Below are 17,359 nucleotides of genomic sequence, written 5' to 3'. Positions count from 1 at the left end.
GTTTACATAGACTGGTGGCAATGTTGGCAATAGCGTCATGTAGCTGTGTCAGTTTTAAGTGTAATACAGCGTTCAGTAAAAGTTACCTGGCCTGCCTCAATAATGTGAACTTACTTTTTCAAGTCCCCTTGCATATTGATTCTTCCGCGTCATTCTTGAACACTGTCAAGAAAATCTGATAGTTCTTACAGATGTCAGAGATATGAAAGAGCGTCGTGTACAAGTGATACATCTGACAAGGTCGTTAAGGCTTCGTTAATGGACGAGAATTGAGCACTGACATTACTGGTTTCGAGGTTATCGCAGCAGAAGTCCCTGTCATTAACTAAGAAACTAATATTGTAACAGCCTTACAGCACGGCATAATGAACAGTGCAATTTGGAGATGCAACTGCATGGCGTTTATGTGAACGTCGTTAGCGTAAAGGGAATGCAGTTAGGAGAACGTGAACTATCGGTTCAACGGACCGCGGACGTTGACACTGCACTGCCAGAGAAGAACAACAGCTTACAGTTTGGAGGAAGCAAAACATGACACGTGACGGCGGTCCTCACCAGAGCGTAGACGGCTGCTGCCGCCGCGGCCGGCACCAGGCGGCAGCACGGTCGCGCCATGCATGGCTCCGCTCGGCTCCCGTCGGCGGCTTCCGTGGCACTGAAGCGAAGGCGACGGCGAAGGCGCGCCAAAGCACGGACAACGCCTGCCCGGCGCCCCACCAGGCACCAGCCGCAGCCAGAGACAGGGGGGCAGGCGAGGCGAAACACGGCCTGGTTGCGCAATTCTCTTAGCGCACCATTCACACCTGTGCGGGCCGGGAATGGCAGTGCCGCCGACGGCGCAAACCTCCAACGGAGCTGGAGTCACGTCGAGAGGCGGTGTAACGCAGTCACACAATATTTCGTCGAGAAGCTGCTTTATGTATTCGTGTCAACACTAGTTGAAACTGAAAGGAGATCGCCTGAAGATGACAGCCAACACCTGCCAGCTTTCTACAATATTTCTTGTTCTGTATGAACTGTTCTTTTACTTACAAAATCGTCAATAGAACACAGTAGACTATAGGGCTCAAAGACGACAATAAGCTGGTGAACAACTTTGGACTCTACCGGGTGCTCAAAAAGTCAGTATAAATTTGAAAACTGAATAAATCACGGAATAATGTAGATAGAGAGGTACAAATTGACACACATGCTTGGAATGACAAGAACCAAAAAAATACAAAAGTTCAAAACATGTCTGACAGATGGCGCTTCATCTGATCAGAATAGCAATAATTATCATAACAAAGTAAGACAAAGCAAAGATGATGTCCTTTAAAGGAAATGCTCAATATGTCCACCATCATTCCTCAACAATAGCTGTTGTCGAGGAATAATGTTGTGAACAGCACTGTAAACCATGTCCGGAGTTATGGGGAGGCACTGGCGTCGGATGTTGTCTTTCAGCATCCCTAGAGATGTCGGTCGATCACGATACACTTGCGACTTCAGGTAACCCCAAAGCGAATAATCGAACGGACTGAGGTCTGGCGACCAGGAAAGCCAAGCATGACGAAAGTGGCGACTGAGCACACGATCATCACGAAACGAAGTGCGCAAGAGATCTTTCACGCGTCTCGCAATATGGGGTGGAGCGCCATCCTGCATAAACATCGTACGTTCCAGCAGGTGTTTATCAGCCAGGCTGGGGATGCTGCGATTCTGTAACATATCGGCGTACCTCTCACCCGTTACGGTAGCAGTTACTGACGTTTTGCTGTCCAGCGCCATCTGTCGGACATTTTGTGAACTTTGTTTTTTTTTGTTTTTTTGTTTTTTGTTCTAATAAAACCCCATGTCATTCCAAGCCTGTGTGTCAATTTTTACCTCTCTATCTACATTATTCCGTGGTTTATTAAGTATTCAAATTTATACTGACTTTTTGATCACCCTGTATATTACTAGACAGCCAGCTACGTGCACGGCACACTACACTAGCTGCAGGTTGCCTATCTAACTGCTTCCAGCGGAACAAAAATTTAATTTTCATTATTTCATATAATTAGTGACCGAACTTAAAAAATTAGAATTCTGTCATAATCTACTCATTAACGGGTATAGTCTTTTGTTAAATGTTTAACTGCTGTTCCTCGGCGACGAAGGATGGAATCTGCACGTCAGTACTGCGACAGGAAGTCCACTGAGTACCGACTGGCGGCCTTATCGCATGAATCACGATTTATGCTCAGTCGGAAATGTCTGAAAGCAAACACCCTGTGACAATCGTCCGTCCGGAGGATCCAGACTGGAGGCATTCCGTGGGTGATCTTGTCGTTCTTGAAGGCACAATGGATCAACACAAATATGCATTTATCCTTGGGGACCATGCCCACCTCTACATGCGATTTGCATGACAGCATCTACCAGCAGGGCAATGCAACGTCTCTGACAACTCGCAGGCTGGTTCGAAAAGCACCAGGATAAGATTACCGTACTCCGCTGGCCACTGTTTTTCTCGCCAAGAAGAACGATTCAATTGCTCTCCAGGAACAATTCGAGTTAGAGGAAGGAGTGATACAAGTTCCTGGAACTGCTGACTGAAAATAAGTAACGGGAACACTTTTTTGGTCAAATTTTGGCCAAAATCGATCAAAACATAATTTTTGTCCGCCAATCTGGATCCTCCGGACGATTGTTGCAGGGTGTTTGCTTTCAGACATTTCGTGGAGTACATGCCGACGGCCATCTGTCCGACTGAGCATAAATCGTGATTCATGTGATAAGGCCGCCTGTCGGTACTCAGTGGACTTCCTGTCGCAGTACTGACGTGCAAATTCAATCCTTCGTGACCGATGAGCAGCAGTCAACTTGGATGCGAACCGGGCGCCTGCTACCATACGCAGCAACGTTCGCTGAACGGCCGTAGAGGAGGCGGTGTTGGCAGCCCCTTGTTCATCTGGTGGGGTCCGTTGCTCAACAGTTGCACGTCTGTTCGCACGGCTCCTCAGCCGTCGTCCACCCCTGTCATCTATGGAGCATGGTGCACCACAGTCGCTTCAGTGACGGTTTTGCATAGCGTCATTTGTCGTGCACGGTATACGTCAACCAAGATACAAGAACAGGTTACAAACTTATCCGTCTCGGAAATGGTTGCACCCTTGTTCCCAAAGTCAATGACCATATATATCCTATTGGACGTCAAATAAATGGCTTCGTTTCCGCATTACGAGGACGACTGCACTGTTTTCAGCGTTCTCCGAAACGCTTCATATACCCTTCATTGCTAGTGCTGCCATCTGCCATCTGTGGGTGGTTACTGCACGCGATGGTCACGTTAATGTGACTGGACTGTTTATATGGGTGATGTATGGCGCTACGACACTTGTTCATCCAACTACTCGTACTTTCAGAGAATTTCTCTAACATTCCACTCTCAAACAACGGTGGGAAAAACGAAAACTTAAACCTTTCTGCTCAAGCTCTGATTTATTGTATTACGAAAGTCATTTCTGTTGCGGCGTGAAGTCAAGCGTCGGAACGGCAGTCGGAAACGAGAGAGCAGAAGGGCTTTCAAGGAAACGTCAGCCAATAGCACGCTGATCGACTCCTCTCTAGGACGACAACGCGGCAGTAGCGGCCTCTATGTGAAGAGGTGAACAGAATACAAGCACCGCTCCCGACTGGTCGCAGCCCACTTCTACAGCAGCATCAAGATTAGGATTGGATTGGATTGGAAGAGACCAAACAGCGAGGTCACCGGTCTCGTCGGATTAGGGAAGGATGGGGAAGGAAGTCGGCCGTGCCCTTTCAAAGGAACCATCCCAGAATTTGCCTGGAGCGATTTAGGGAAAACACGGAAAACCTAAATCCTTCCGAATGCGAGTCCAGTGTGCTACCACTGCGCCACCTCGCTCGGTCAAGATTAGGCACTTCTAGACCAGCGACTTAGGAATTGTATATACTGAAGAGATTTCTTATTTCAATGTCGCCCTTTGTTTGCGACACTTCTGTGTTATTGTCAAAGTTAAGTACTGTGAGTGTTCATTTCGTAATAAAACTCATTAATACGATTTGTTTGGATGTTGTCTAGCGATCCGAGAAGGCAGGTTTCCTAGACCCCACATATTCGAAGAGTAGACAGGATTTAACAATTTTTCCCTGTGCAGGTGGGAGTCAATCAAATATTATTAAATTCGGTGGAGAAAGTTAGTGATTGAAATTTCAAAAAAAGATTCCCACACAACGAGGACCGTCTTTGTTTTAATGATTGCCACCCCAACCCGCATATCATATCGATGACGTTCTCTGCCCTTTTTCGCGATAATACAAAACGAAATGCCCATCTTTGAACATTTTCGATATCGTTCGTCGATAATACCTGGTAAGGATCCCATACTGCGCAGCTATTCACCAGAAGAGTACTGACAAGCTTAGTGTAGGAAGTCTCATTAGTAAACCTCTGCATCTTCTAACTGTTCTGCCAATAAACGCCAATCACTGGTTCGCTTTCCCCCGCATCATTTTCTGTGTGAGAGTTCCAAATTTTTTTTAGTTCTTCGTACTTGTGACCTCTGTATACTTAGTTGAAGTTGTTGTTGTTGTTGTTGTGGTCTTCAGTCCTGAGACTGGTTTGATGCAGCTCTCCATGCTACTCTATCCTGTGCAAGCTTCTTCATCTCCCAGTACCTACTGCAACCTACATCCTTCTGCATCTGCTTAGTGTATTCATCTCTTGGTCTCCCTCTACGATTTTTACCCTCCACGCTGGCCTCCAATACTAAATGGGTGATCCCTTGATGCCTCGGAAAATCTCCTACCAACCGATCCCTTCTTCTAGTCAAGTTGTCCCACAAACTTCTCCCCAATCCTATTCAGTACCTCCTCATTAATTACGTGATCTACCCACCTAATCTTCAACATTCTTCTGTAGCACCACATTTCGAAAGCTTCTATTCTCTTCTTGCCCAAACTATTTATTGTCCATGTTTCACTTCCATACATGGCTACACTCCATACAATTACCTTCAGAAACGACTTCCTGACACTTAAATCAATACTCGATGTTAACAAATTTCTCTTGTTCAGAAACGCTTTCCTTGCCATTGCAAGTCTACATTTTATATCCTCTCTACTTCGACCGTCATCAGTTATTTTGCTCCCCAAATAGCAAAACTCCTTTACTACTACAAGTGTCTCATTTCCTAATCTAATTCCCTCAGCATCACCCGACTTAATTCGACTACATTCCATTATCCTCGTTTTGCTTTTGTCGATGTTCATCTTATATCCTCCTTTCAAGACACTGTCCATTCCGTTCAACTGCTCTTCCAAGTCCTTTGCTGTCTCTGACAGAATTACAATGTCATCGGCAAACCTCAAAGTTTTTATTTCTTCTCCATGGGTTTTAATACCAACTCCGAATTTTTCTTTTGTGTCCTTCATTGCTTGCTCAATATACAGATTGAATAACATCGGGGAAAGGCTACAACACTCTCTCACTCCCTTCCCAACCACTCCTTCCCTTTCATGTCCCTCGACTCTTTTAACTGCCATCTGGTTTCTGTACAAATTGTAATTAGCCTTTCGCTCCATGTATTTTACCCCTGCCACCTTTAGAATTTGAAAGAGAGTATTCCAGTCAACATTGTCAAAAGCTTAATCTAAGTCTACAAATGCTATAAACGTAGGTTTGCCTTTCCTTAATCTAGCTTCTAAGATAAGTCGTAGGGTCAGTATTGCCTCGCGTGTTCGAATATTTCTACGGAATCCAAACTGATCTTCCTCGAGGTCGGTTTCTACTAGTTTTTCCATTCGTCTGTAAAGAATTCGCGTTAGTATTTTGCAGCTGTGGTTTATTAAACTTTTAGTTCGGTAATTTTCACATCTGTCAACACTTGCTTTCTTTGGGATTGGAATTATTATATTCTTCTTGAAGTCTGAGGGTATTTCGCCTGTCTCGTACATCTTGCTCACCAGATGGTAGAGTTTTGTCAGGACTGGCTCTCCCAAGGCCGTCAGTAGTTCTAATGGAATGTTGTCTACTCCCGGGGCCTTGTTTCGACTCAGGTCTTTCAGTGCTCTGTCAAACTCTTCACGCAGTATCATATCTCCCATTTCATCTTCATCTATATCCTCTCCTATTTTCATGATATTGTCCTCAAGTACATCGCCCTTGTATAGACCCTCTATATACTCCTTCCACCCTTCTGCTTTCCCTTCTTTGCTTAGAACTGAGTTTCCATCTGAGCTCTTGATATTCATACAAGTGGTTCTCTTTTCTCCAAAGGTCTCTTTAATTTTCCTGTAGGCTGTATCTACCTTACCCCTAGTGAGATAAGCCTCTACATCCTTACATTTGTCCTCTAGCCATCCCTGCTTAGCGATTTTGCACTTCCTGTCGATCTCATTTTTGAGACGTTTGTATTCCTTTTTGCCTGCTTCATTTAGTGCATTTTTATATTTTCTCCTTTCATCAATTAAATTCAATATTTCTTCTGTTACCCAGGGATTTCTACTAGCCCTCGTCTTTTTACCTACTTGATCCTCTGCTGCCTTCACTACTTCATCCCTCAAAGCTACCCATTCTTCTTCTAGTGTATTTCTTTCCCTCATTCTTGTCAATTGTTCCCTTATGCTCTCCCTGAAACTCTGTACAACCTCTGGGTTAGTCAGTTTATCCAGGTCACATCTCCTTAAATTCCTACCTTTTTGCAGTTTCTTCAGTTTTAGTCTACAGTTCATAACCAATAGATTGTGGTCTGAGTCCACATCTGCTCCTGGAAATGTCCTACAATTTAAAACCTGGTTCCTAAATCTCTGTCTTACCATTATATAATCTATCTGAAACCTGTCAGTATCTCCAGGCTTCTTCCATGTATACAGCCTTCTTTTATGATTCTTGAACCAAGTGTTAGCTATGATTAAGTTGTGCTCTGTGCAAAATTCTACCAGGCGGCTTCCTCTTTCATTTCTTAGCCCCAGTCCATATTCACCTACCATGTTTACTTCTCTCCCTTTTCCTACTACCGAATTCCAGTCACCCAAGACTATTAACTTTTCGTCTCCCTGAATAATTTCTTTGATTTCATCATACATTTCTTTCAATTTCTTCATCATCTGCAGAGCTAGTTGGCATATAAACTTGTACTACTGTAGTAGGCGTGGGCTTCGTGTCTATCTTGGCGTTCACTATGCTGTTCGTAATAGCTTACCCGCACTCCTATTTTTTTGTTCATTATTAAACCTACTCCTGCATTACCCCTATTTCATTTTGTATTTATGATCCTGTATTCGCCTGACCAAAAGTCTTGTTCCTCCTGCCACCGAACTTCACTAATTCCCACTATATCTGACTTTAACCTATCCATTTCCCTTTTTAAATTTTCTAACCTACATGCTCGATTAAGGGATCTGACATTCCACGCTCCGATCCGTAGAACGCCAGTTTTGTTTCTCCTGATGACGACGTCCTCCTGAGTAGTCCCCGCCCGGAGATCCGAATGGGGGACTATTTTACCTCCGGAATATTTTACCCAAGAGGACGCCGTCGTCATTTAACCATACAGTAAAGCTGCACGCTCTCGGGAAAAATTACGGCCGTAGTTTCCCCTTGCTTTCAGCCGTTCGCAGTACCAGCACAGCAAGGCCGTTTTGGTTAGTGTTACAAGGTCAGATCAGTCAATCATCCAGACTGTTGCCCCTGCAACTACTGAAAAGGCTGCTGCCCCTCTTCAGGAACCACGCGTTTGACTGGCCTCTCAACAGATACCCCTCCGTTGTGGTTGCACCTACGGTACGGCTATCTGTATCGCTGAGGCACGCAAGCCTCCCCACCAACGGCAAGGTCGATGGTTCACGGAGGGGCCGGGGGGGGGGGGGGGGGGGAGTGAATTTGATTTGTCGCGTAACCGAAATTTTAACATTTTAGTACTCGTGTGGATGACCTCATATTTTTTTTATAATGCACTACTGGCCATTACAATTGCTACACCACGAAGATGACCTGCTACAGACGCGAAATATAACCGAGAGGCAGAAGATGCTGTGATATGCAAATAATTAGCTTTCCAGAGCATTCACACAAGGTTGGCGCCGGTGGCGACACCTACAACGTGCTGATATGAGGAAAGTTTCCAACCGATTTCTCATACACAAACAGCAGTTGACCGGCGTTGCCTGGTGAAACGTTGTTGTGATGCCTCGTGCAAGGAGGAGAAATGCATACCATCACGTTTCCGACTTTGATAAAGGTCGGATTGTAGCCTCACGCGAATGCGGTTTATCGTATCACGACAATGCTGCCCGCGTTGGTCGAGATCCAATGACTGTTAGCAGAATATGGAATCTATTGGTTCAGGAGCGTAACGCGGAACGCCTTGCTGGATCCCAACGTCCTCGTATCACTAGCAGTCGAGATGACAGGAATCTTATCCGCATGGCTGTAACGGATCGTGCAGCCACGTCTCTATCCCTGAGTCAACAGATGGGGACGTCTGCAATACAACAACCATCTGCACGAACAGTTCGACAACGTTTGCAGGAGGATGGACTATCAGCTCGGAGCCGGCCGCGGTGGTCTCGCGGTTAAGGCGCTCAGTCCGGAACCGCGCAACTGCTACGGTCGCAGGTTCGAATCCTGCCTCGGGCATGGATGTGGGTGATGTCCTTAGGTTAGTTAGGTTTAAGTAGTTCTAAGTTCTAGGGGACTGATGACCACAGATGTTAAGTCCCATAGTGCTCAGAGCCATTTGAACCATTATCAGCTCGGAGACCATGGCTGCGGTTACCCTTGATGCTGCATCACAGACAGGACCGCCTGCGATGGTGTACGCATTGACGGCACTTTGAACAGTGGACGTTACATTTCACACGTGTTCCGACCCGTGGCTCTACCCTTCATTCGATCCCTGCGGAACCCTACATTTCAGCAGGATAATGCACGACCGCATGTTGCAGGTCGTATACGGGCCTTTCTGGATACAGAAAATGTTCGACTGCAGCCCTGGCCAGCACATTCTCCAGATCTCTCACCAATTGAAAACGTCTGGTCAATGGTGGCTCGTCACAATACGCCAGTCACTACTCTAGATGAACTGTGGTATCGTGTTGAAGCTGCATGGGCAGCTGTACCTGTACACGCCATCCAAGCTCTGTTTGACTCAATGCCCAGGCGCATCAAGGCCGTTATTACGGCCAGAGATGGTTGTTCTGGGTACTGATTTCTCAGGATCTATGCACCATAACCGCGTGAAAATGTAATCACATGTCAGTTCTAGTGTATTATATTTGTCCAATGAATACCCGTTTATCATCTGCATTTCTTCTTGGTGTAGCAATCTTATAGGCCAGTAATGTATTGAGAGACAAGTGCCACTTTTTGTATCATACAGATGTCTTGTCTTAAACATCTTGCAATGGTTTTGATCTTCTGATGACTTTACTGGACGTTAGTTGACACCATCATCGCTGCAAACAGTTTAAGAGGGCTGCCTTGTAACGGTCCGGGCGGCTCCCCCCCCCCCCCCCCCCCCCCCCCGTTGAAGGTTCGAGTCCTCCCTCGGGCATGGGTGTGTGTGTTGTACTTAGCGTAAGTTAAAGTTAGATTAAGTCGTGCGTAAGCTTAGGGATCGATGACCTCAGCAGTTCGGTCCCATAAGACCTTAACACAAATTTCCCAATTTTCAATTTCCAGGGCTGCTTAGATTGTTCCCTAAATCGTTTATACAGATGGGGAACAGCAGACGGCCTATATCACTTCCTTGGGGAACGACAAATATCACCTATTTTGATGACTTTCCGTCAGTTAGTGTGAACTGTGACCTTCCTGACAGGAACTCGAGAATCCAGTCGCACAACTGCGACGATACTCTTATAGGCATGCAATTTTATTAGATGCCGTTTTTGAGGAACGGTGCGTAAGCTTAGGGATCGATGACCTCAGCAGTTCGGTCCCATAAGACCTTAACACAAATTTCCCAATTTTCAATTTCCAGGGCTGCTTAGATTGTTCCCTAAATCGTTTATACAGATGGGGAACAGCAGACGGCCTATATCACTTCCTTGGGGAACGACAAATATCACCTATTTTGATGACTTTCCGTCAGTTAGTGTGAACTGTGACCTTCCTGACAGGAACTCGAGAATCCAGTCGCACAACTGCGACGATACTCTTATAGGCATGCAATTTTATTAGATGCCGTTTTTGAGGAACGGTGTCAAAAACCCTTCTGGAATATGGAATCAATTTCCGATTCCCTGTTGGTAGCACTCTTATTTCGTGTGAATAAGGAACCAGTTGTGTTTCACAAGAACGGTATTATCTGAATCAGAGCTGACTATCTGGAAATAGATTGTTTTCTTCGAGGTACTTCGTAATGTTCGAAAACAGTATATGTTTCAAACTGCTACTACAGATCGACGTGAGTGATATGTGTCTGTAATTCAACGCATTGCTTCTGTTTCCTTTCTTGGGTATTGGTCAAAATGCTACATACAGAGCTATTACATGAGCATACTTCGAAAGGAGCCAAATTGGTAATGTAAAATGTGAATTAAAACAATGAGATGGACAGAAACGAAACTTCCTAAAAATTTCAATACTGTTGTGCCGGAAGACAAGTAGGAATGTCATTCAAAGGCTTGTTTGTCTAGACTGACAGTGAACCAATCTAAGACGGAAACTATGGATTTCAAAGTTGATGGCACTGTCGGATGAAGTTTTGTTCACTGTATGACAAACCTCGGATGTGATGCTGAACTTGCTTACTTCGAACTTTACCTTTCATTTACAAGCTAAGTTGTGTTTTTCTAATTTAAATACATGTTAAGAAAGTTTGCAGTTCCGTTCCGTTAAGTAAAGGTTGCGTTTTAAAGTATCCTTTAATCTAACTTATGTTTCTACTAATTGAAAATTTATGGTTGTGTTTACGGAATTTACGGGGTGAATAGAAACAGTAATCGTCAGTGCTTCTCCAAGAGTCTGACGTAAGTGAGAACCACACCGTTCTGTTATCAACGCTGTCATTAAAGTATGTGGAAAAACCAAGCAGTCATTTAGATTCCAAGCATATAAAATTTGGTACTTAGAAGGAAAAATGACATATTTTTTAAAAAATAAGGGCGGTTAAAAACATTTATTGCAGCAGATGAGGAGTCAGTTTTTAGTCAAAAGTGTTGTTCGAAAGCCTTTAGTTACTTGGGGGGGGGGGGGGGGGGTACGACTTTTAGATTCAAAGAAATAATTTTTTAACTTGATATCAGTTAGTCCATTAAATTCATTTGCGCGGCTGCATGCCGGAAATTGAATGGACTATTCATTACGCCGCGAGAAGTTCAAAATGATGTCAGTTACTTAATGTATTAACAAGCAAACCAAGTTTATCAGTTCAGTGTTACAATAAAGTAACTGGAGATACAATAATTTTTATTTTAAGAATAGAATCAAAAAACCACATTCCAAGCAATATTTTTGGTTTTGTATTGAATAAAATCTTCTTTGAACCAGATAATTTTTGTTTCTTATTCTCCTAGATCCAAAACAGATTTTGAAATGTTCATATTCACCCCAGAGACCAATAAACAGAAAACAATAGTAAGTGTAACATTGATGTTTTTATTCACTCCTCTCTGTGGCGTGAATAGAAACACCCTGTTATTATTTTTTTTATATAATAAACCACTAGCTTGGTTCCAAACCTAATTATAAGGTTAAAGTTAGATACAAGATCTATAATCCCATGTAATTCTGATTTTCATATTTCTTTTTAAAATTATCAGTTTTTTTCTTTTGAAGTTGAAAAATGTTTATATTCACCACATTTGACGATATACAGTCTGGACAGCAGGATATCCACTTCAAAGTTACATTGGCAGCTGTTCTTGATTCGAATTCTGGAATATTTACTTCGTTTACGTTGGTAAAGGGAAGTATGATTAAAATGCATGCAGTTCGTACCTACTGGTTACGGGCAGCATTCGGTGAACAAAACGTTCGTTGCATGCATCGTCAAACTTGACTAAGTAACAAAACTCAGAGAAATATACAGGTATAAGCAAGTGTACTCTGCTTTCCCTACTCTTTGCGCTCGGCGCTCACGCACGACAGATGTTCAACAGTAAAATCAAAAAACGTATCAAAGTGCGACGCAGTGCTTCACTGTGAGTCAGGGGCGCCCCTCCACTTCCAAGTATTTGCTCAGTACAAGTAAACAGTTCGCAGCCGGAATAGGAGTGCCGGCCGCCAGCAAAGGAATACCACCCTCTGCCTTCCGGGTCGCGTCGACTCTTTTGTGTTCGTGGCCGTTGGTGTAAACATCTCGCACCCCAGCCGTGGAAATATGGGTGTGCGGACATTTGCCACGCCGGACATACGCCACGATTTTACCTGTTCCGAAGGGTCGGGTCCCTTGCCTCCCTCTCCTCCTCCTCACTCGCCGCCCGACCCCTGGAACTGCATTTAGTAACTCCACGTTAGTGACACTGTCATCAGTAATATTACCGTCGCTGTCGCACAGTAAAGGTACTTACTGAGCCTTTCCGCTGGTTTACTTAACATAGGACCAGAATCTCTTTGGATTTCCCACCACATTTCATAGTGAGAGTTTCGTTGTGGAAACTATTAAATGCATCTCGCATTGAAATCCGCACCAGATTTCGAGTCTCAGTAAAACTTCGCCAATCATGGAGATTTGGCGTTCGCCTAAATTACACGTGCCTTTTTCGGTACTCCTGTACGAGCTTTCTGTCGTGTTTTGTGTACCATGGGGGATCAGTCCCGTATTTTATTAATTTATTTGGTATGAATCTCTCGAGTGCTGTTGCTACTATTTCTTTGAACTTAAGCCACATATGGTCTTCACTTACATAGTTTGGAAGGATTGGAGACTGTCTCTTGGAAAGACGTCAATCGAATTTTTAGCTGCTTTTATAAATAGATATAATTCGCGTTTAGTTTTGGTGAATTTCTTTGTTACGGAATTGAGCCTCGTTACGACTGTGTGTTCACTAATCCCTGTATCCGTCGTGATGCTCAGGATTATTTGTGGCTAAGAGGTCAAGTGTGTTTTCGTAACCATTTACAATCTGAATGGCCTCGTGAACTAATTGTTCAAAATAATTTAAAAAAAAGCATTTAAAACAATTACGGAAATTGTTTTCTATCCACATTAGGGTCTGAAAATGTATTTTTGTCAACATACGGAAGGTAGATTGAAGTCACTGCCAACTATAATTGTATGAGTAGGGTACCTATTTGTGATGAGACTCATGTTTTCTTTGAACTGTTCAGCAACTGTTTCATCTGAGACCGGGGGTCAATAAAAGGAGCCAGTTATTAATTTGTTCCGGTTGTCGAATATAACCTCTGCCCACACTAAGTCACAGGAACCATCTGCTTCAATGTCGCTTGTGAGCTGAAACACACATTACATTATTTTTCCTTAAGTTGTGCTTCTTGTTTCTGTTGTAGTGCAGATCATTACAATTACGGTTTTTCCCACCAAAACCTAGGATGCTTTCTCTGTGACCCTGTAAATACCAGAGCTAAAAAACGTAGAACAACAACGTACGTTACAAGCATAGCATTTTGTATTACTTCATTTCCTTATTTCTAACATTTTAAAATTGTACGTCGACTTTAGATGACATGTCAGTCATAGACGTTCTTATCTCTATTTAGTGAACGTATTTTCAGTCATGTTTTGAACATTTTCCAGCTACACTTTATCAACTAATGTTTCGCCGCAAGGGATATCGGATTTTAGAGAGTAAATTAATATGGAGTATGTCGTTCTTGTTTTCAGACATTCACATATACATTTCTTCCTTCTTTATCGTCTTTTGGGCATGCAGTTGTAGTAATTGAAGTAGGCACAAATGCAGTGATCAAAAAGAAATAATTAGTGTACATTCGCATTCTCTTTACATCGTTCTGTTCTTGTTGCTCCCATGGCGATGGACTGTTTCTATCGCAATCAGTAAGTGTGAAAGGAAGCTCCTGTACAGAAAGAGGGATCTATATTTGTACTTGGCGGAACTGATTTCATACTGACATAATCGTCGGTATTGCTTTCGTTTCTCCAAAGTTATAAATATCTCGATTTCGGAAAAGAAGCTCTGTATTTGGCCAAGATGTCGAAGAAGAAGGTACTGGTTGTATCGAGTAAGCTATGGAGACAGTGGTTTGAAAGCGGACAGAAGTACGAGAAAGGGCGTCCCTTACCTGAGGGATCGCTACTCAAGCTACCTGGTGAAGGGGCAAGTGTGGCTAATGTCCGGCGTGGCAAATGTCTGGCGTGGCAAACATCCGGCATTCGGAAATATGACGTCATAGCCAAATCAGTCCTGTTTTTCTACTTACGGACTCTACATTTATACACGGCCCAGTCGCATTAATGTGACCATCGCCTGCGTTCGACGTCGTTTGCAGTAACCACTCACAGACGACAGGTGGCAGCACTAGCAGTGGATCGTATAAATGCTTGCCAGGAGGAAGAAGTGCAGCAGTTGTAATGCGGAAACGGAGCGATTTATTTGATGGTCAAGAGGGCATGATCATTGGCTTTCTGGTCAAGGGTGGAAGTATTTGCGAAACGGCTAAGTTTGTAAACAGTTAATGTGTCGTCGTGGTTAAATTATAAGGTGCATGGGAAAATGGGCTATCCAAAATCGGCACTGAAGGAACTGTGGTGCAACATGGGCCATAGATGACAGGGATGAAGGACGGCTGCGGCGATGTGTACAGATGAATAGACGTGCAACTGTTGAGCAACTGACCGCCCAGATGAACCAAGGAGTTACCAATAGTCAATAGTCTCTCCTCAACGACCGTCCAGCGAACGTTGCCCCATGTGGGCAACCGCAGCAGGTGCCCGGTACCTGCACCCATGCTGACTGATGTCCACTGGCGACGAAGGCTAAAATTTGCTCGCTCATACCGCAACTGGATGTCCACTGAGGAGCGACAGATGGCTTTTTCAGGTCAATCACATTTCATGTTCCATTAAAAACATAGCCATTGGCGTGAATGGCGTCAAACTACTCAAAGCAAATACCCTGCAACAATCGTCGGAAGGGTGCTGGCCGGAGGACGGTGCTTTTTGGTCTGGGTGATGTTTTCATGGCATTTCCTGGGTGATTTAGTCATACTGGATGGCACAATGGATCAACAAAAGTATGCACGTTCCCTTCGGGACCATGTCCACCTCTAAATGTAGTCTGTTTTTCCTCGGCACACAGCTCGCAGTGTACATGCATGTTTCAGAGAGCACCAGGATGTGTTTACTGCACTCCCCTGGCCACCAAACTTCCCATATTTAAACCCAATTGAGAATATGTGGGACCATCTCGATCGGGCTGTTGGCGACATGGATCCACAAGCGAGAAAACTATCGCAGCTGGAGTCGGCATGGCTCCACATCCATGGCGGTACCTTCCAGAATTTCATTGGCTCTTACCGCACGCCTCGCAGTGGTCCGTGTTGCAAAACGTTGTTTAGCTTTTGACAGGTTGTTACATTAATGTGTATAAAAGGTTCTTCAAAAGGTGCACTGATTTTGAATCGTATAGAACATTTTTTTTTGTCGGTTGACCGCTTTGTTGTATATTATTTCCGTCTCCGGAAATATTCCGATTGTTGCTTCAGTCTGAATTTCTCGCTTTTCTTCATTGTGTGTGCAGTGCAGTGCACTGAATAGTTAACTGTTGCGCACCGTATGTTAATGGTGCAAACATTTTATCGAGGCCGCGCAGAGTGGCAGCGTCGTTTGAGGCGCCTTGTCACGGTCTGCGCGGCCCCTCCCGGCAGAAGTTCGAGTCTTCCTTCGGGCATGGGTGTGTGTGTTGTTCTTAACGTAAGTTAGTTTCACTTAGTTTAAGTAGTGTGTAAGTCTAGGGACCGATGACCTAAGCAGTTTGCTCCTTTAGGAATTCACACACACATTTTATCGAGATGCAGAAAGTTTTACAGCAATTGTGAGACGTCTTCGCGCGATTCTAGGGAGCAATGAATCAGAAAATGGACCAACAGCTCTGAGACTTTCAGTAAAGTTCAATGAAGCGGGTTCAACATTGAACGCTAAGAGTTCTGTGTGAGTCGTTCTGGGCAATCTGTGCAAAACATTGTGTTAGTTCTTGAAGTGTGGCTATTAGTCCAGTGAAGTCAGTTCTTCGCCGTTCCCAAGGATTCGACCTAAGAAAATTTTCATGCCCAGTACTTACTTTACAGAATTAAGTTAATGCGGAAACTGAGAGAAACCGTTTATGAGAAAAGGCGACATTTTGTTGACCGATTTCTGAGAAGACAACTGGAGGACGACGGTTTTGCGAGGATCATCATCTTCAATGACGAGGTGCACTGGATTTGTGAACTAGCAGAACTGCCATATCTAGGCTCGGAAATTCCTTGCTTGGGTCAAGAGAGGGGAACGTGTCCACTACGAGTCATCGGTGTATGTCAGTAAACCCTGAAACATCCGTGAGTTGAACGAGGCAATTCGACGAGTTGTCGGCGAAATGCAAGTGGAATCTTATCAGGCAGTTATAGCGAATTTCACGGACAGAATTTTTCTGTGCCACCTTAGTAGAGGAGATCATACGCCAAACATCATTTTCCATATATGAAACGGGAAGTATGATGAGCATGTTTATACAGCGTGTTTGTTTTAGCTTGAGACAACTGAATATCTTGAAAACGAAGCATCGTACAAATAAAAATGTTCTAGGTGAAAAGTTAATACCAGTAAAGGGGACATCTGTCTGTACTACGTCCTTCTTGCGAAGGCGACGTCAACTTTATATTTTCAAATGGGACCCCCCCCCCCCCTCTCCCTCTATTTTTATTACATACTCGGGTTATACACTCCTGGAAATTGAAATAAGAACACCGTGAATTCATTGTCCCAGGAAGGGGAAACTTTATTGATACATTCCTGGGGTCAGATACATCACATGATCACACTGACAGAACCACAGGCACATAGACACAGGCAACAGAGCATGCACAATGTCGGCACTAGTACAGTGTATATCCACCTTTCGCAGCAATGCAGGCTGCTATTCTCCCATGGAGACGATCGCAGAGATGCTGGATGTAGTCCTGTGGAACGGCTTGCCATGCCATTTCCACCTGGCGCCTCAGTTGGACCAGCGGTCGTGCTGGACGTGCAGACCGCGTGAGACGACGCTTCATCCAGTCCCAAACATGCTCAATGGGGGACAGATCCGGAGATCTTGCTGGCCAGGGTAGTTGACTTACACCTTCTAGAGCACGTTGGGTGGCACGGGATACATGCGGACGTGCATTGTCCTGTTGGAACAGCAAGTTCCCTTGCCGGTCTAGGAATGGTAGAACGATGGGTTCGATGACGGTTTGGATGTACCGTGC

General features: G+C 44.3%; 1 protein-coding gene across 3 annotated transcripts in view; it reads right to left on the bottom strand.

Moving 5' to 3' along the window:
• Positions 1 to 647, bottom strand: part of LOC126203779 (uncharacterized) — a 158,973-nt gene extending 158,326 nt beyond the window's left edge. For 2 of the 3 annotated variants that reach the window (XM_049938147.1, XM_049938148.1), the window contains exon 1: positions 556 to 647. In XM_049938147.1, coding sequence (XP_049794104.1) covers positions 556 to 615 — 60 coding nt within the window. In that variant the 5' untranslated portion in view covers positions 616 to 647. The remainder of the gene's footprint in view (positions 1 to 555) is intronic. The other variant, XM_049938149.1, reaches the window with a different exon arrangement.
• Between the last annotated feature and the right edge of the window lie 16,712 nt (positions 648 to 17,359).

The sequence above is a fragment of the Schistocerca nitens genome, chromosome 9 (assembly GCF_023898315.1).
Source record: "Schistocerca nitens isolate TAMUIC-IGC-003100 chromosome 9, iqSchNite1.1, whole genome shotgun sequence".
In the NCBI taxonomy this organism is placed as follows: Eukaryota; Metazoa; Arthropoda; class Insecta; order Orthoptera; family Acrididae; genus Schistocerca; species Schistocerca nitens.
Note: the sequence above shows the minus strand (reverse complement) of the source record. Positions and strands in the feature narration are given on the sequence as shown.